The sequence below is a fragment of the Molothrus aeneus genome, chromosome 2, assembly GCF_037042795.1.
Source record: "Molothrus aeneus isolate 106 chromosome 2, BPBGC_Maene_1.0, whole genome shotgun sequence".
Lineage (NCBI taxonomy): Eukaryota > Metazoa > Chordata > Aves > Passeriformes > Icteridae > Molothrus > Molothrus aeneus.
Genome location: NC_089647.1, coordinates 77,213,692 through 77,233,894, shown reverse-complemented (window position 1 = coordinate 77,233,894; position 20,203 = coordinate 77,213,692). Strand labels below are relative to the sequence as shown.

The window sequence follows — 20,203 nt, the reverse complement described above, 5'->3', positions numbered from 1 at the left end:
TGTTAATTCTCTTTTACAGTTGTCTTATAAAACTGTCAGCCTAACACCAGAATCCCAAGAGGCTGACACTGTAAAAAAGAAACTGTGAGGTTCCTAAAAATCTCTGAAGACTGTGGTGCTGTGAAACAAGGAGCTTTAATATATGATAGTCATAGACTGTTAAGGGGAAAAGGGAAAATAGGAGGTGTATCCATATAGCCAGCAGAACTTAAAAAAGCTGCTGGCATGTAGCTCTTGCATTTTCTCTGTATGAACAACTGCAGTGCACTGCAATTGAGCAGTGCTGGCTTTTTAGTCTCAGGAGGTGAAACATGGAATGTTTTAGGCAGCTGCAACTGGGATTGGTTTGTGGTTTACCCAGATGCCTTTGTAATGATGTAATGCTCAGATTCCTGTGGCTAGTGAATGGAACTAGAAGGCTTGTGTGGTTGGATTAGATGTGCACATCTCTCTGCAGCACATCATCTCAAATTCCAGCACAGGATGTATGAAAGTGTAGACAGATAATTGTTTTCCACAAGGGAAAATATCTGATGCCGGTGTTAAGGTTATTTTTATTCATGAGGAGTTCTCAGAGAAGACTGGTTTGAATATTGAGAGCAGAGCATTCTGTGAAGCATGAGAAGAACGAGTAAGCACAATTTGGTTTGTAGTTTTTTAGTGATCTCTTAGAAATTATGTCCCTGGAAGTGTTGGTAAGGGTTACTGTGCAGCTGAGGGATGACTGTTTGTGGGAAAACATGAAGTGCCCTGGTCTGGTTTCTTAAGTGGGAGATACATAAATATATAGATATAGTATGTAATATTTAATAGTGTGTAATAGTATGTTGTTCTCTTTACATTGAAATAAACAGAGGAACAAGCTAGTTTTGGTGGAAGGGGTGTGAATCTTTTGCTCCGTTCATTTAATGGCAAAAGGGTGATAAAACCCTATGCCCTTCTGTTTGTTTCCCAAAACTGACTTTGCATAAAAGGATGGATCAGTAAGATGTAAAGCAGGGGGAATTTCTTGGGGCTGGTGAAGCCTTGCAGTAGGTGCACTTAGAGTGTTTTTGCTTTGGGCTGATCTCACCAATGATCTGTTCCTGGAATGATTACCTGAAAGCAGTGATGTCTTATGGCTGACTTTAAAGTACTAAAAGTTATTGTGTACTCCCAGTTTGTGCCAGATGATGATAAAACGCTTTGAGAACCGAGTGGGTTTATCTTTGGGTTCAGTCAGTTCCAGCTACCTGTCCTCAAAACACCTCTTTCAGCTGTGAAATTTAGATATCTCCAGAGAAACTGTGTTCTAGGCTATCTTCCTCTTGCAGCTGTATGGGTTAATTATGTAACTCTGAGATGTGAGAGCAGAAAAGTATAGGTTGGAAGTGCTTTATAAGCTAAATTTAATTGTTAAAGAAAATACTGTTTTAGTGCTTGTCAGTGGTACTCTAGAAGTTCTCATTCCCCACTTCATGCTACTACGCAGTTGGGCTAAGCATAAACTGTGGTTTTATGTTTATTTAGGCATTACTGAATTCTTCTTGTATGAGCCTTTTTCTGTATGAACTATGTTTTTTCACTTAGCTAGCATGAGTGTCATCCTTTTAAAAACACATATGTCTGAAGTCTTTTAAAGTATTAATTTTATTTCTTGAGCACAAGATTCTAAGTAATTCTGTCCTATCTTTCTTAATTTTATGACTATTTTCTCTATTTATGACTTTTCCAGTTTAATCATAGAAAAACTTGGATTGGAAGACCTCATTAAAGGTCGTACCATCCAACCCCCCTGTAGTTGTAATGTTTGTATTTTTTGTTAGCTAGTGAGGCTCCATGTTGATAGATTAAGAAGGTATACTGTGGAACTTACCATCTGTGCACTGAAAGTGAGGAGCAGTAGTGAGCTGAATACTTAATAGTGGAGAAAAAGCAAATGTGGCAGCGTGGTCCACCTCAGTCCTACGTTTGCATGTTTAGGTGAGCACTCGTGACTTTTATGTAACTGCTCAAATCAAGAAAGCTGGGAACAGGATGTTTTTTAGGAGTGGATGACTTTATGCAACTGAGAGACAAAGAAAAGGATAAATAAATCCTGCTTGAGAAAACCTTGGCATCAGGGAGAGGCAGGAAGCATGGCTATTCATGCAGGTGATCCTTAGTAAGAGAAAATTGAAGAGGATTGTTTGTCACACAAACAAAAGGAAATAGTGCTCTGTGCACTGAAAAAGGTGAATGAAATCCTTGGAAGGATGAGATATGAGAGAAATAGAAAAGAGGGATTCTGGGATCTAGGAGGGAACAAATTTAAGGAGAGAAGGTTAGACTAAAGGCTTACTTTTTTTGATAGTGGTGTTTGATCTATTTGCTTTTAATAAAAAACAAATCTTTGTAATGATCTTCCATTCTGGCTACTCTTTATTGGTAAAGAAAAGAAATTGAGATGGCAGCATTTTCTGTTGCCAGTAGGATAAAACCCTGACACATGGACAGTGTTACATTTTTTCTTTATGTACAGTGAAATATAAACATATCAGTGTGTGCATATAAGGGATTTAGAAAGAATATGACAATTATGGAGATAGAAAAAGGTAGGTAGATAAATAGGAATATGCGGAATTTGAAGTGTTGTTGCCTTTAAAAATACCACATTTTGTTACAAATACTGAATGACTTTTCTCTTTATATTTCTTTTTAACAGACTCTGAAGGCAGATCCAGAAGAATTGTTTACGAAACTGGAGAGAATTGGTAAGGGGTCTTTTGGTGAAGTTTTTAAAGGAATTGACAATCGGACTCAGAAAGTTGTTGCTATAAAAATTATTGACCTAGAAGAAGCAGAAGATGAAATAGAAGACATCCAACAAGAAATCACGGTGTTGAGTCAGTGTGACAGTCCATATGTAACTAAATATTATGGATCCTATTTAAAGGTAAGATACTCACAGATGGTGGTGATTTGATTTTACAGGTAATTCTTTTCCAGGCTATCCAGTTGTGCCTGTTTTTGTTGGTGAGGTTTGTCAAACCTCAGTTGAGGAAAAATATCTTTTTGTCCTTTCAACTCTAAAGAAAGAATGAGTTACTGTATTTTGTGAAGTATGTGACAGAATTTAATAAGAAAAAATGCTCATCTATTGCTATTTCTGTACAAAAACCCCTTTAAATAACATGAGTTTGTTGAGCTCTAATATGTTTATATTCTCTTAATATTAGTTAATTTAAATTCAGAATATTCAACCTAAGTCTGCATTTGAGTTATCAAAACATTAAAAGCAATTAGTATCAGCTGTTTTGTGAAGCATGAAATTTTTTGTCAAGGTTTGATCCCTGATCATTCTAAGCTCTTAGGCTGTTCTTCTGAGGAGACTGAACTCAGCCTTGGTCTGAGTGATTTAAAAATTAAAATCTGAAAGTAAATAATTTTGCACATTAGACATAAGTGAAGCTAATAATGGAAGGGGTTTCTGTTAACTGTCTTGTGAATCTGTTTCCCTTTCCTCCCACTGCCGTATTACTATTTTCAGGATTCAGTTTGAAGTGTGCCAGATAGTTTGCTCTTTTGTTAAGGTTTTCTTTTTTTGTTATTGTTTTTAATGGCATGGATGTAATGATTTATTATGTCTTGAATGTAGTGGAAGTATCTGGAAGCTTTTGGTATTACTTTTTTACTTGGGCAGACTTTCTTCCCATCTCGACAGCTCTTTCTTTTATGACAGTGAGATGAGAATCTAGATGAGAGATTGTTGTCTTGGCAGGATTTGAAGTTAGAAGTAGGTAGAAAATACTTTATTCAGTCTGCTTTTGCTGTTGTGGAAGTATTCTATTTATCTGCAAAGACATGAAGGTTCTGAAAGGGGGACCCTGCTTTATCTCTGTATCTCTGAGATTGCCAGTTAATTTCCAGAGAAAAAAGGACTTTTTCTGGATCCAGGATATGCATTACTCAAGTGAGAGACAGTTTTTCCTTTCCTCCTTGTGCTCTGAAACAGTTTGGATATCTTATCAGTAATTTGGTAATGGTTTTTAGACCTGATAACTTGTTACTAAAGCTGGACTTCGGTGTTAGGTATAGGTTTGGTCTCAGAAGGCAGTTAATTGAGCAGAGTAAATTGGATAAAGTTTTCCTCATGGCTGCTACCAGTGCTTTTGAAATTACACTGTCAAGGGCTGATAGTTAAATGAAGTATGGCAGCTGCACCACTGGTCCTTCCTGGTCTGTTTGCTCCTAACAGTTGTATCCCTTCCCTGTGACATTCCAGCTGTGTGAGCTGTCCCATCATGTCTTGGTAATTGCACTGAGATCAAAGCCTTGTAACTGCACAGAGATCTCAAATTCCTGCTGCCTGTTCCCTATACTGCCTTCATTGCCAGCACTTCACAGAGGTATTTGATTGTGTCTGTGTCTCAGTAGGGCTGCAAGGGAATGTCACACAGTCCTCTCCTCTTCTCCCACTTCTTCTAGTTCAAAGCTGACTTTTCCAGGTTGGCCATTTTGTTGGTAAAGGCTTATCGGACCTGTTTCATGAGGTGAGTTCTATCTCTTCCCATCAGCAGAGTCCTAAACCAAAACCTTGTTGCCAGCATCAGTGGTGCAGCCAGTTTACTTTGTAAATTCATCTATTTCTGGTCTCATCATTTACCCAAACTGGCATAATTAACGAAAAGACTACCTGGGCCTCCAGACCCTCGTCTCCAGAGCCCTGATATTGAATGTGATAGTTCCTATTACCATTGGTGTTATTTGTGTCCACATGAGAAACCAGCAAGGGGTATTAGCTCTTACATGATAAGAAATAGAATATAAGAAAAAGTCTGATGGGTAAACCTCTTATTTGTTTTAAAAGTGTGTGTAATTACTAAGAGGCTGAAAAAGAAAATCCAGTGTTCAAATTTGATCTAAGTGAATGTTGATGTTTTTTGAAGGTGTTGTGGCAGTGACTGCTTTTCCCAGTGGAAGGTGAGAGGAGATTGTAGGGCTCTGTACCCTGAATGAGTTTGGCTGGGTTGAAGGGTCAGTAGGGATACTTGTGCTTATTGTTGTGGGGGGGACCCTCTGATACCGTCGATATCCCTTTTTCTGTTCAGTGCAGTAGCCTGTGAGTTTTTCAGCTTGTGTCAGCTTTGTGAGACACAGCACCAATAGTGGCTGTGTGTGACTCAGTTACTTTTGCAGTGAAGTACAGCTCTTTCTGCAGTTAGTAGAATGTGAAGCTACTCATTGCTTCAGTGCTTTGTGAATGTGTGTTGTTCATAAGACACTTGGTACTGCAGCACTTTGGGTCTTCAAAACAAAAAGCTGATTTCTTTATGCTGTTAAAAGTTAATGTGGGGTAGTTGCTGGGTGATGCTGATAAGTGGTAGAATCTTTGCAAAAGAAACATTTTGCAGTTCAATTTCCTTCCAAAAAAAGAGTAAGGTTTTGTTATCAGATAGAGGTATTGTGTCATCACATATATATACACACACACACAAAAGGGACTATATTAATATTTAAATGAATTGGTTCATATTCTTGGCTAGAAATCTAAGTTTATTTGCTGCAGGTCTCTGTTGTATTTGGAAGCCAGGACTGCCATATGTAGTTCTAAGGGTCTGACTATCTTTTAGCTCTGTTTCTGACAGTGCAGATAATCCATCACTGAGAATGTTCAACACATTAATTTTCCATGTGTTGAGTGATTAGGAGACATTGTTTCTTCTGTGATTGGAGAGTTTAACACTAATTACAAGAAAGATAATAATGTCTTGTCACAGAACAAACTTCTTTGAAGTAAGCAAGTAGAAAAACAATAGGATCTCAGTTTATATTGCCAGCCACTTCACTAATTATCATCCTCTAGTCTGTGCAGCCTTGTGCATGTTGACCATGTCTCTGGTGGATGTTGGATAGAAAGAGTTACTGTTTGTAGGGAACTCATAATTTGATTTTCTATTAATTACTTTGGCAGACAGATTGAAATTGTTTTTGGAATTGCTATCCTTTCTCTAAGTAGGCAGAATATTTTGGGCTTGAGTTTTTAAATATTTGTTTATTTTTTAGTAAACCAAATCATCTGTCTTTGAGAAATCTTTATATTGTTCTTCATTCTATGTTACTTCACACCTTCTTCCATTAAGCCAGGTGATTTTATATGGCAGTGTGTTCAGGAACCTGTTGATTGAAATTTTAGAAAGCTTATATAATACTGCTATGCTTGCCTGAGGCCTCTTGCTGTCTTGAGATGATGTGAGAAGAGCTTATCAAGCTCTTGGTGCCTTCTGCATGATATACATGGTAAGACAGCTTGAAATAACTATTACAGTTTAATGAGTTAATGAAAGTTTCCTTGTTCTATAACTTTTTAAAAAAACTGGTTAGTTTTTAGGTTATACCTAGAATAGTGTGATATACCCAAAAGCCTTGTTAACTCTGCAATACTCTGTATATCCTATTTGAATGTTTTGAAAGTGTGTTTATAGCAAATTCTTCTTTCATATCCAAAAACTAAGCCATATCTGTTCATATGAAATATTACTGCTTTAGCACAATGAATCTTAAATAAGAAGCAACTTATTGCTCCCATAAAGCAAGTCTTGCATTCCTTCTAGACTTTGTTCTGTGCATCTGTTTTTGGAGGTTTGTGTGCAGTTGCTGTGATCAGAGTTCATGCAAATAGAGCAAAAGCAATAGTGAAGTGGTACCAGTTTAGGTTGTCATTCTGAATATAAATTTATTTGTGGTACGCCTTTTTGTCAGAAATCAAGATGTATTTATATAAACAGAAATGGAAATGCACTTTGGCATTGTATTTTTAAATACAATGTCTTAATGTTCCCATTCTATTGGGAAAAAAGGTCTTTTGTCTGTAGGATATACTAAGTAACTGCAGTGTTGCTCTTAAAATAAATTGCAGTTCCATGGTTTATGTGGGTGCAGATATCTACAGGGATTGCCATTCCTTGTCTGCCAGGGTGTGTTAAAAACCTGTGTTAATGGTCCTCGCTGTCTTCCAAATGAAAGGTTCATCTGTTCCTCTATGATCTGATTAAATGCTCCAAGGATAGCAGAGTAGTAGTTCTTTTTATATCCTTATAGAATTGATTAATGAAACTTCTTTGGATCTTTTTACTTCTTTAGATTTTAGATCTAAAATCGATCTTCCTTGTAATGGATTAGGGATTATTTTTGTTTTGTTAATTTTTTAAAAATTTCTTATAAATTTGGCTGAAATTTGCTGTCTCTTCTGAGTTTTGCTGAGCTGGAACTCTTAGGAAGTATTGCTGTGCTACTTATTCTAAAACTTTTTCAGTCTGGAAGCCTGTCAGCTCTGCTTTTTGCATCTTACTGTTTTACCAATTTTTCAAGAGCTTAGTTAGATTTGGTTCTATGGTTGTTTCTCCTGTCCTTGTTGTTTGAAATCAGTTTTATTTTCAAGATTCAGATGTCTCTCTGGTAATGTTTCTTCAGTTTTGTTAATAACTTAAAGGATGGCTTTATTATAACTTAATAATGTTTTTATATTTCCTGATCTTGTTTTATTACTTAGAAATATATGAGCAAATTAATTTGTGTTTATATTTAAAACACTGAAGGTTAAAGACCCTTGACTTTTTTGCATATATGTATAAGTACATTACACTCCAAACTTAGGTTGATAAGTGTATATGGTCAAAAGCTGAGATTGATGTGTTTATATGTATGTATATGTTAAAAATTCTTTCATTTCTTCATCTTAGACTTCTGTACATATGTATGTAATGGCAGAGCAAATAATCTATAAGTAGTTTCATCATCCATTGTAACTAGGTGCAAATGATATCAAACTGGTATTGAACTAGTTTTGTAGTATGTTTTTAAAAAATACTACTATCTCTAAGCTTGTGTTTCTTCATCCTCCAAATATATTTTTCTAGCACACTTTTGAGCTTCAGAGAATACCCTCTTTTGAACTGTTTAAATTTATTGACCTAAGAAGAATAAGACTTACTCTGTATTTCCCCCTTTATTCATACAGACAGCCTCCCATTTTATGAATGTATTTTAAGAATTATTTTTAAAAAGTTTATAGGAAGCAGTGATAGAAGGTTCATAAAGGATAGCTGCCAATAATTTTTAGGCTTTTTGTTACATAAAACCAGTATGGCTTTTTATTTCCTGTCTAGGATGTAATATACCTACTGCTGAAAGTCAAGCTGGTGTTTCTATAGACAGCAAGAACACAGAAAATAGCTTCTGGTTAACTTTTATGAGTGACACAGTCTACCCTAATTAAAAAAAGAAAGTGCTTTCATGAAGTTTAATTAACTGAATTCTGTAGTACAGTGAGTTCTGGCAAATGAACTCCAGCCAGAACAAAAAATTATTTATGAAAAATGGTGATTCTGAAATTAATCTGTGGTTTTATTTTTGGTAATCAGATGAATGTGAAGTTGGTAAGCAGTTCTGTGGCTGAGCCTTAGAAAGTCTTGTGTTGGTTAGGGCTTTGATATACACAGGATCAGTGATGCTCTTCTCAGAATAACATGTCCATTTCACAGTGGGCTGGAAAACTGCAATGCAGTCAGTAAGGAGCTTCTCAGGAACAGTTCAAGGTTTGGGAAGCCTGTATTCAGGAGTATGACTGAAGTTCAGGCTAGGTTTTGTTTTTTTAAGAGAAGGTTGGAAGTGACTCAATGTGTATATAGGAAAGCCCTTTCTGATAGTTTAGTGCTTTCTAACCAGTTATGCCAAAATATGACAAGATGTACTCGCTGAGTGGTCAAGATAAGCAAATTTCATCTGATAATCTTCTGTACTGTTTTAAAGGGTAGACAGCTTAAATATTGGAACAGCTTATTTAAGGTGGGTTTTATGCCACCTAGCAGGTTTTGGGTTTTTTTTTGTGTCAGTATTTGCTGAATTTAAAGAAGCCTGAGCTTGAATGCTTAGGAGACTCATGGACTTTATTGTGGACATGTTGAATCCTAGGTAATGTAACTTGGAATGTGGGTGTTTGTGTGGGACTTAAATAAATTTAAAGTTGGTATTCTTTTGTTTTACAGGTTTAACTGGTTTACTTTAACATTTATGAGCATCTTTGAACTGACGTGACCTTAAATGTATGCTGTGGGTCAGCCAGAAGTTAATGGATTTGGTACATTCTGTCATCATTTGATATAGCAGGCAGCCTTTGGCAGGTTTCATCATGCTTATTGGGATGGGACATGGAGCAGAGATTTTTCCTGCTTAACTGTAAGACTGTGGAATCCCCTGTGACAGGGGTGCTACCTCAGCAGAGGGAGAATTGGAATGTGTGAGTAGTTTCTTGATGATCCATTGTTGTGCTTTGTGCCCAGCCCCACAGCAGCAGCTTGTGCCCTTGCAGAGCTGACTTCTGCAACTACAGTCCCTGAAATTTGGGTGTTAGAACCATAGAGTCATAACATTGTTAAAGTTGGAGAAGACTTTTCAAGATGAGGCCCAGCCATCAACTTAGCACCATGACCACTTTGTTCATCATTAAAGCATGTGTTCACATTTTCTGAATGCTTTCAGGGATAGTGGCTGCTGTTTTCCAGGGTACTATGCTTTACAGATACTTTACAATCCCTTCTAAAAAGGGAAAGAAATTTTTCTGTGAAGAAATTTCTCCACCTGGTACAACTTGAGTCTGTTTCTTCTCATCCTGTCACTTGTTACATGGGAGAAGAGACTGACCCCCAGCTCACTGCAGTCTCCCTTCGGGTGGTTGAAGAGAGAAATAAGGTCTCCCTTGAGCTTCCTTTTCTCCCTCACCTCCCCTAGGCAATCCTCATGAGACTTGTGCTCTATACCCTTCCCTAACCCCATTGTCCTCTGCACTCATTTAGGCAGGATTAAATGAAAAAAAGCTGTAACTGTCTTTCATTTTTCCTGCTACAATTGCAGCCTTGTTGTAATCATTGCATTTTGTGAGGGGTTGAGGTGCTAAAATGCCTTTTTCATTCTCTTGACCAAAGCTAGAAGGAATTATCTTCACATTTAGGAATTCCTGCAGCTGGAATGAGAAGAAGGCTGGGGTTGCAAATTCTGTTCTTGTGGCAATGTTAAGAACAAAATGAGGCCCACTTTCCTGTGAGCCAGTCCATGTTGTTGTATGCTTACTATTCTTCTGAAGCACTGGTAACCCTCTGTTCTCATTAGGCAGCCCTGGCCTGCAGAGAAGTTGAATGAGTGTTGCCTTCATTTGTCCGTAGTAAATGTGGAGATGTCATCTGGCTGGACTGCTCAGAAGGAGGTAGCAAGAAGGTTTCTGTAGTGGTTCTGATAGGCTCTCGGATCTTGTCGGTCTACTGATTGTGAAAACAAGTAGGAAACTTCCATTGATAGAGCCTCTAGTAGCCATAAATGAGACAAAGGCAAAAGGATGCCAAAGAACCCATAAACTCTGTTTCTAGAGTCCTGTTGTTTTGCTGTGAAGTCCCATTTTCATATTTAAAATAGTTTGGTCTCTTCTTATTTCAGAGATATTACCTTGAACTCTGAACCTTTGTTGTGCATAGTCTTTACTACTGTCTTTTCCCTGTAGCCATTTGCTGTGCTCTCAATGATAAAAAAGTCCCTAGTATGCATTGTACTGTTTCAAATTTTAGTTTTAGAAACTTGTTATCCCAGTATTTTCCTTTAGAAATTGGAGGGATTTTTAGCACTTTCTGGAATCTGCATCATATTGCCCTATTTTTTCAATCTGTTGAAAAGTCTGCCTAGTAAACAATAGTGACTTCAAGAATGTTGCTGTTCATCAGTGTAATCAGTTCTGCACTTTTAGCCTTTTATGGCTAAGTAATTCTTGATCCTCAAGCATATCAAGGTTGGGAAGCATCACCTAGTATATCTCAAAATTGAGAGTCTGTGGTAACTATATTTTGTATTTTGTGTAAGTACTTAACTGTATCGTGTTATTCTGATCTTGTTTTAAATATAAATTTAGAAAGCTTAATGTAAAATATCATTTATTGGAAGTAATATGTTTGTGATGACCTTAACAGCTGCCTCTGTACTGCTGTGATTGCTGACCTCTGTATGGTATGTGTGTAATTTCACATCTCAGTACCTGCTTTTAGGCAGATCTAACAGATATGAAAAAAAGGCAGCAGCAGTATCTTGTTCCCCATCCTGCTTACCTGTTCCTGCCATGTAACTTGTGTTGGATCTGTTGGCTGCATCATGAGTTGGTTCATCTGGGAGACAAGTTTCCTCAATGTCTTCTCCTGTCCCTACCAAAAACAACCTTGAAAAGAGCAAACCCCAAACACTAACAGATCAACCAGTTCTGAGTTCTGTCTATGAAATGCTGGGTCAGATAAAAAACAAACAAACAAACAAAAACACAACAAAAAAAAAACCCAACAAAAACTGAGAGGTGGGGGGAGAGAAAAGTACCACAGGTTTTGGTAATGGCTTACTTCTAGATTAGCTGTAACATGAAGCCCTTTATTTAGTTTGACTATACAGATGAGGATGACACAGCATTGCTTTCTAGCCATATGTAATCTTGTGTCAAATGTCCTTCTGTAACTTGTGCATTAACTGCTACACTTCTTGCTGCAGGCCTCTGAAATAATTAAAAACAGAGTATTAATGTGGCATTGAGGTGGAAACCTTTTGCTGCTGTTGCTGCAAAGGGGAGGTCCAACTGTGCCTTAAAAGTGGCCACAGAGGCTGTTGGAACTTTCAGTGAAGTGGTTCAGCTCACTGAGTGGGTAGGGGACTAACCACCTATTTTTTATTTATATTTTCAAATCTTTTGTCTTAAGGATTAGAGCATCGTACACTGATGGTTCAGACTAGTCTAAAGTTTTATGCAAGCCCACTGCCAATACATTGTTTATGGAGGTTCTTCCATCAGCCAGCTAGCAGTAGAGCTGAAAAAAGAGAGTGTGTGTATGTGTTATGTATGTGTATATATTTAGGCTTATGTGCATTAGTTTTGTGGGCTGTTTCCCCATTTTTTTGCTCAGATACACTTCCTGGTACAAAGCTTTTCATCTAGAATGTGATTAGTCCTGGGCTGCCAGCCTATTGATCTGATGTTCTCATGAACCTCTAAAACATTTGGGTTGAAAACTTTTTTACCTACATCTGTAGCACCATCATCTGCTGCTCTTACATAGTTACTGTGTTTTTGTTGCAACTTGAATATGAATGTTAGGTAGTCTGCATTACTTAGTTAACTTTCTTTTACTTAAGTATACTTGGGCATTTATGCAGCATTTTGGGTCAAATTACTTATTCTAAGTGTCTGTGTGCTCTGTATGCACATAGTAGTATAAAAGCAGAGGAGTCTTTACACTTAAGGGACATTATGGCATGTGGCAAAATGTGTTAAGTAAGCATTTTTAATTGTTGAATGTTGAACTTTCAGAAATTGTTATTTGGGAAAAGTTGGCTAGACTCAGAAATACTGGACTTCAAAAGGGAAGTTGCCCAATTAATAGGTTTAAGGACTGTAGTAGTTCTAAAACATTGCAGTTCTTGTATTCAGTAGCCAGCGTTTTCAAACAAATTCCTAAGGTTCTTTCTTTATACTATTAAATTCTTTGCTCTTGCATAACAGTTGGGATAAAAATGATCATTTGGAGGTACTGAGCTTTTTCTCCCTTTTTGCTTCCTTCAGTAGTTCCTTGAAACAATAACCTCTAAGAGCAAAACAAAAACATAAAAGAAGAAGGGAGAATGGAAATTATTTATGTGAATATAAGGTGTTTTTACCAGTAATTAGGTCAGGGTAAAATTTGTAAAGACAAAAACTAGAAAATAATAAGGTGTTTCCAGAAAAATTATGTGTTGTTGGGACTGGAATGATAAGCTTGACAGAAATCTGACTTGAAGATCCTGAGCTATTGTAGGGTTGATACATGTGTACAATGCCATCAGTAGTAAGAGTTTTGAAGAAGGATTGGCCTATGTGTGTTCTGTGAAGGGAGTAGTGGAATTTAATAGCATGTGAATGCAAAAGGGGTAGGAAAAGAGGGTTATAGCTTGATAGGCTGCGAAACAGGGGTGCAGATGTTGGAAGTTGTGGTAAGTGGTAAAAAAAGGGATTAAACTGATAAATGGATTGATATCTGAGCTAAGAAGTAAATCTGATTTGTAACTTTCATTTTTAATTTAATTTGATGTAATGGGTGAACAGGAATAGATGTAAGCATTAGAGCAGTTTTATTTTTGGGCATTGGAGAAGAAGGGGGTTTTGTGCCTCATGTTCTTGTTGGAATTTTGTTTCTGGTATAGAGAAGAGAATAATTATAAACCCCCTGAATCTGATTGATGTGAACTACTCCAGTGAGGAAGGTTTAAGATACACAGGTGTAGTGTGACATTTTTGTGGGGGGGAAATTGCTAATCTCAGTATTTGTTGGCTGCAAGGTTCTTTTATTAGATGTAATGCAATTTATCTGAGGTAAAGAATTCTGTGAACTAATTTACTTTTGGTTCCCATTTCCTGATTTGCTTTTGCTTCCAATTTTCTGGTTTGGGACCTTGTACAGTTCATCAATAACCAGTATGAGTAAAATTCAGTTCCATTTGGAACTTTGATTATGGGTTACATTTTTGTCTTGGTAACTGTTTATAGGAGGTGAGTATATGGTCTGTTGGGATTATCATAGAACCACATAAGTAATTTAGCACTTAGAGAGATACACATATTAATCTTTGTGTGTCTCTGTCGGTGGACTTCCTTGGAAAAGATTTACCCCAGTTAGCAGTATAGGTTTTTCCCCCCCATAAGGCAATGTCTTGGTAGATATGGTTATGAAGTACTTATCTACCTGGTAGACAGGGAAGGGAAGGATGAATCTTGTCAGTCTTATTAAGAATAAAAAATGTAACAGTTAAAAGGATAGTGGTGGTAAGGGGCAGGATTTTTCATTCTTCCACCACTGTGTTATGGAGCAAGGAAAGGGAAAGTGGCTGTAGGCAGGTGGGAGGAGGAAGAGTATGAGTTTGTGTACACTTAGTTTTCCAAAGTAGTGGTTACCCATTCCTTTATGAAGTGAAATATGTGCTATTCTTCTGTTGTTGTTCAAGCTCCTTGAATTTACTAGCTAGGAGCTGGTTTTGCAGCCAATTCAAGAAATATATGTCTATGTGCTTCCACTGTAATGTACTTTGGTAGAAAGTTACAGATCCAGATTGCCCACTAATTTGCAGCTCTGGGAAATCATGTGCTTAATATGACATGCCTAGGCTAGTGACAGCTGGGCTATAAAGAATCATTTCTATGGTGGAAGGGCATGTGCCCAGGAAATATGCCAAGGAGGCTGTGAATATGGACACTGTTAGAGATGACTCACTTTAGGAAAAACATGTAGCTCGTGGCTTTAGCATGTTGGCATGCAAACACAAAAGTCTGCTAAATGCTCTGCAGAAGGAATCTTTTTTCAGCACTGTGACAGAACATTCATTGTTGTGGGTTTTTTTGCAAGCAAGTGGCTCTGCAGGCTCTCCTACTACTAGCTTATGGCAAAAAGGATGCATTTAAAGGTTAATTGTATACTGCTGTGGTGATTGCAAGAGGTAATTGTTGAAGAGTGTCTGCTGCCTTAGATAGTAGAGTTGACTAGTATTATGTGTCTAGGAGTTGAAATGTGACATTTTTTCTTGAGGCTTGAAGAAGGCAGGAGTTTCAGAGGATTGGAGAATGATTCCAATGGCAAACAGCTTTTTTTATACATGTATACATGCATAAAATACTGTCTGCTGAGATGATTCTGCTCAGTCTGAAGTGTCATGTTACCTGTGTTTTTCATGGACTTCAGAGAGTCCTAACTGGAACGAGCAGTTCTTCTCTTTACTTCATTTCTGTTCTGCATTGGCTACCCAGCAGATGCCTTTATTTTTTCCTTTGTGGTTGAACATTTTAGATGGCTGACAAACCTTGATGAAAGGACATAAATGCGCCACATGCAAAACCACAATGATTTCTTTGATTGCAGGGACCTTTTGGCCAGCTTGCAGTAAGGACTTGTGTTTAGAAGAGAACCTTTGGGCTCATCTGTATCTCCCTCCCCTCAAAGGGATGGCAGCCCCAGGACAGCTAGCATTCATCCTGACGCCAAGAGACTTCAAAGGAGGTAAGCGCCTCAGAAACGCTCCCCAGACAAAACACTTGTCAGTCCTGCACCCCAGCCTGGCAATATTCTTTACTACAGCACTACCATCATTCATGGCTCCTTTGGGGCAATTTTTTGAGAACTCTATGGGTCCTCATCAGCTGCTTGCAGCCCCCTTAAGATTCACAAAGTTGTCCATTGCTGTCAGTTTGCTTAACAACGTGCCCCCAGTGGAAGGGAAAAGGACATGCTACACTTCTGGAGTATAACTCAGACATATGCTCCCCTCTTCCCTTAGTTTTTTATTTTCATATTTTGGATGAGGTCCAAACTTGCACTTTTTTCAATTCTTCTTCCTTTAGGTTGAAGTTTGAGGAAGAAAAAAAAAGAAGCCAAAACCAAATGCTGCTTACTTCCCACAGTTTTAAACCCATTTTTAAAATAGATTTCTGAATTAGCTCTTTATATCCAGATGATTTCCACCTAATTCTTTGTGTGCTTAAATTTCTAGTGAGCATTAGTCCAGAAAGGTTCTGTGGAAGTAAATTACTGCATTTTACTCTCCTTGAGGGAAATGTGTCCTTCAGAATTATTTTTCCATGTTAGAGATGCTACCTACATGAAGCACAGCCTTCCAAGTACCTGTGGAAAAGTAATTTAGTAAAGAAAGCAATTTAAAATAAACAGAAGTTTACTTTGATATCATAAATTTAAACACAAAATGCCCATTGTAGCTTTTTAAAATCTATTGTTTTGTAAAAGCAGACTTTTCAGGGGTGACATCGACCCCTTCTCCAGCTAATTCAGGTGAATTGTGTGAATACTCAGCTCTAGATCTTTCTTTTCACATTCTTATTCCAGTAGATAATATATATTATGCATATTTTATACATATATATATATATAAAATTATATGTTCCAGTATATTCTTATTATATGAAAACTAAGAATATTACTGGAATCATAAGGAAGAACCTTCTAGGGGTTTTTTGCTGTGTTGGTTTTTTTTTTCCTATTTTTTTTCTTGAGTAGGAACATTTGGGCATGTAGACCTTTAGTTAAGATGATCATATGTTTGCTAAAGAGCTGCTATTTTTTTTTTCTAAGGGTGTGGATTTGGAGAGTATAGTTGGCACTCAGACTATGGAAGTTTTAGTATATTCAAGTATGTTGAGGTAGTGAACAAGTGGATTGTCTTGGAAAATAATGTCCTGCCTAATTATGCGCTTACATATGTGGAAATGAAGACAGCTTTTCTTCCCTCATTTGATCTGCCTTTTACTGTCAGTGAAAGTGGAGGTGGTTGTATTTGTTTTTTGGGGGGGGTTTGTATTTTTTGGGGCTTTTTTTGTGTGTGTGTGTGTGTGTATTCTGGTTTCTTTTTGGGTGGGGGATGAAATTTTAAATAAATTTGGTCTTATGTCTGCTTCTCTAGAAATTCAGCAAGGAAGAGTAGAAACAGGACTGAGAATTGCTAGACTGCTTTCTAGTCTAAAAGTGTCTGTTGATGGACATCTCCTCTGGTAAAATGAGTGACTTAGCTATAGATGGTAAATGTTATATTATTTGGAGGCTCTGGAATTAAAAAATGCTTTAAAAATCATTTTAAAGGTAAATCTAGTTACTCCTATTGTCAGTTTTTCCTGGAAGAAGCTGATATTCAAAGCAACATTCTTCCTCTTTCAAATTGAGAGTAGAACTCAATCGTTCATTTAGGAAGCAAAATCAATTTTAACTGTTTTCTTTAGTAACAGTTTTAACTGTTAATAGTGTTAAACTGTTTTCTTTAGTAGTGTACCAGATGATCTACTTCAGAATGGCAAGATTTTTATTCATGCTTTCATGATTAATAGTTTATCTTAATCTGTATTTCAAACCATCTGCTTTTGCTCCTCTTACACCTCGAAATCCCAAGGTAGTATATTAATTTGCAAGGTTAAAGATAACTAATTCACGGCATCTGTTGGTGTTTCAATACTTTTTCACCTTTCTAAGAAAATGGGACAGTACTTGAAGACTCTGCTCTAAAGCATGGATTGTTAGTTGTGTCAGGATGGGGAGGGAGAGGACAGTTTATCCAGCGGATGTCTTTGGTAGCATACCTGTGTATGTGTAGTGCTGTTACCTCATAAATAATAGTTGTTCTTTGAAATCAGTGGTTGTCTTTCCATGCCATCTGACTTTCAAGTGCTTTGAAACAAGTGTCTTTAGAAAATAATAGAGTTTGGTTTTACTTAATGAAATCTCTAGTAACATAAACCAATAGCTTTCAGATAATACACCAACCTATACCATTTCATGTTGTTGTAGTAGGAGGAATTAGATAGAAAATCATTAGCAGATGATTAGGTTGTCAAAGAAAAGCTCAAGTGAAGGATTAGGTACATTGAAGCACTCTGTGCTTCATGTTGGAGTCATGGTGGTATTCTTATTCCTTATTAATGAGGCTAAAAATTTTCTGTTCTTTCAGCTATGGAGAAAAATTACAGTGCTCATTGTGATTGCCTTCAAGAACAAACTATACTGTCTTAGAAAGATGATGTGAATTAGCATAGAAAGTTTTTTTTTCTTTCTTTGTTTTCTGCGAAGACATTTCTAAAAAGTTTTGAAAACATTGTAGCCTTTCCTGAAACTGTTTAACAGCTGTAGGACTGGAGTTTTGGAGTAATAGGATAGATTTGCCCATTTGCAGTGGAAAGGACTTTATTTACTAACACTAACAGAATTAAGTACCTGTAATGTTCAAATTTTGGAGAAACTTAATGTGAATATCTGACTTTTGGTATCAGTGAGTCTATCCCTTGTCAAATCCTTGCTGTCTGTTGAAAGGATTATTCTATGGCATTGAGCAATCAGACTGGCATCTGGATAGGCTGCTTGAAGTTCAGGGGTGCATTGCTTACCTTCTGTCCCTTTGCAGTGATTGTGTACTGAGAAGAATGGAGTGAAAGAGCAGATAGTGATATGCTACTCATTCTGTGCTGTTAACATATGGCAGCACTGGGTGTCATTCTGATTTGATTTTAATTGAGTCAAAAATATATAATGTGTGTATAGATATATATATATATATATGTAACATTTAAAACTAGTCAAAAAATGACAAGAATTGAGGCCATGAGGTAGATCTGAATTGTATTCATTAGCAAAATTGTTCATTTGCTGAATAACAGCAATAGCTGTCTTGTACTTACTCCTGAAGAACTCAATTTTGGCAGCTGATATCTGTTCTAATAATAATCTGTGGGTCTGTAAATTGAACAGTCAGCTAGTGGAAAGTTTGCAAATCCTGATGAATTTTACAGATGTAATGGCAATACATCAACTCACAGGTGTCCTCTCTCTAAAGCCCTAAATAATTATTTTCTTGTATGTGTATTATTTGTTATGATAGGATGAGCTCCAGGGCAAGGACATTTACAGTGTTTGGGAGATCTTGATGCTTCTTGATACATGTTTTCAGACCTTTATTGTTGATGAAAGTTTTGGAAGCAGGAACCACAAATACATAAATGCCATTTCCTGTCATTGCCCAAATGCATAATTAACTTTTTGTGCCTCATCTGTATCTTTTTTGAAATTTCCCAATGTCCATGCGTGTTAATAAATAACAAGAGCTCAAATACCAGCGTTGTTCATAATGTATAATGATCTAGTGGCTGCAATTGTGGCTTGGTATTGAAAGGAGAGTAAGATAAGTAAGATGGTGCCTGAAGCTGTGCTTGATGACTGTAAGGAAGGCACTTTGAAAAATTTAGATAAATGAACTATTATATCCCTTAAGGTATAGTTCCCTGGTTAATCATTCTTCCTCTTGTTATGAAGGGTGTCAGGGCCATAAATGTTTTCAGATTCATTTTAGACAGGTAGTTTGTGTTTCTGTCTCTGGTGGGTTACACAGCTTGTTTTGGGGCAGGCCCTTCTTTTATTGTGCTTGTGGGGTGGGTGAAAGCATCTTTGGCATTACATGATTCTGCCACCTGGTGGCTTCGACAAACAGCAGGGCCTTCAGATGCTGCTTAAAAGTGCATCCCCTCACATGGAGGGAAAAGTGGCTTAAAGTAGACGTGGAAGATGAGATACATGATGTCTGCATCTTGTTTTTCAAGTTGAGCATTTAGGAATCAGTATGCAAGTATTTAAAAAACTTCTGATTACTACACCTGTCAGGCTTCTCTGGGTTTTGAAATATGAGATGAACAGAAGACAAATCTCCATGTAACGGTAACTGCTTCCAGCCAAAATGCAATTTAGAGAAGTTATCATGTTGTGTGCATTGTGTATTTCAAGGTTCTTTTAATCTGGTTTCTTATGCTTGGAGAATTACAAATATCAATACTAAATTGATATCAGTACTTAAATATGAGTCTTTTCCTGGCCCTTATTACTTTGGCATAACTGAAAAATTTATTAAACAAATTATCACATCTCAAGTTGCGCAGTGAATATCAGTTTTGGTACTAGTCTGTTCTTTTCAGTTGAAGTTGTGTCTTTTTGTGTTTTTCTGTATTTGAGGTTTTTCTTCTAATGCAGTGATGGTAAAATTTCTGTATATAGGTCAATTTAGCAAACCTGTCATGTTATTTCAATCAAATATAGTATTTCTAGCTTCTGATTGTTCATAGGTGTTTTAATGCTTGCAAATAGAGGTTCTAAGTGGAGTTTGGACGTGGCTTGTGTCCATAACTAAACAAGCTTTTTACGCATTTATAAATGTACTTTGTTCTGCTGCTAATTGTGTACCATAAATGTAAGGTGGGAAATGCCTTTTCTCACAATGAATTCAAGTTGGGAAATTCTCTTTATTACAATAGGTGTGGGGAGATTTTACTTCACTTAAAAGCAAACGTATGCTTACTGTTGTTACTACAGTTTTCTAATTGCACAGGTCATTCAGTGCACTTACTTCAGGGTCCTTCCAGTCCTTCTTTTGTGTGACTGTGTTTGGTTTTCCTCTGCAGTCTCTCCTTCCCACAAGAAAGGAGATTTAGAAACAATTTCATCAGTACATCCTTGGGTTGATTGCTTTAGCTTGGTCTCTCCTGTATAATATCATTGTGTAAGAAATGTGTATGTTCTTCACATAAGAGAAATACAAAGCATCTCTGAAGGTAGGCCTCTCCCATGTTTATTCAAATGTTTTTTAACTTTGTAGGGACTTAAAA

The 20,203-nt window shown here is 37.0% G+C and overlaps 1 protein-coding gene across 3 annotated transcripts in view; it reads left to right on the top strand.

The window, feature by feature from the left end:
- Positions 1 to 20,203, top strand: part of STK24 (serine/threonine kinase 24) — a 52,515-nt gene that overhangs the window by 10,326 nt on the left and 21,986 nt on the right. Inside the window, exon 2 of one of the 3 annotated variants that reach the window (XM_066545133.1) lies at positions 2,684 to 2,914. In XM_066545133.1, coding sequence (XP_066401230.1) covers positions 2,684 to 2,914 — 231 coding nt within the window. Of the gene's footprint in view, positions 1 to 2,683; positions 2,915 to 14,947; positions 15,060 to 20,203 lie in introns of those variants that run through there. The other 2 variants (XM_066545135.1, XM_066545134.1) reach the window with 2 other exon arrangements.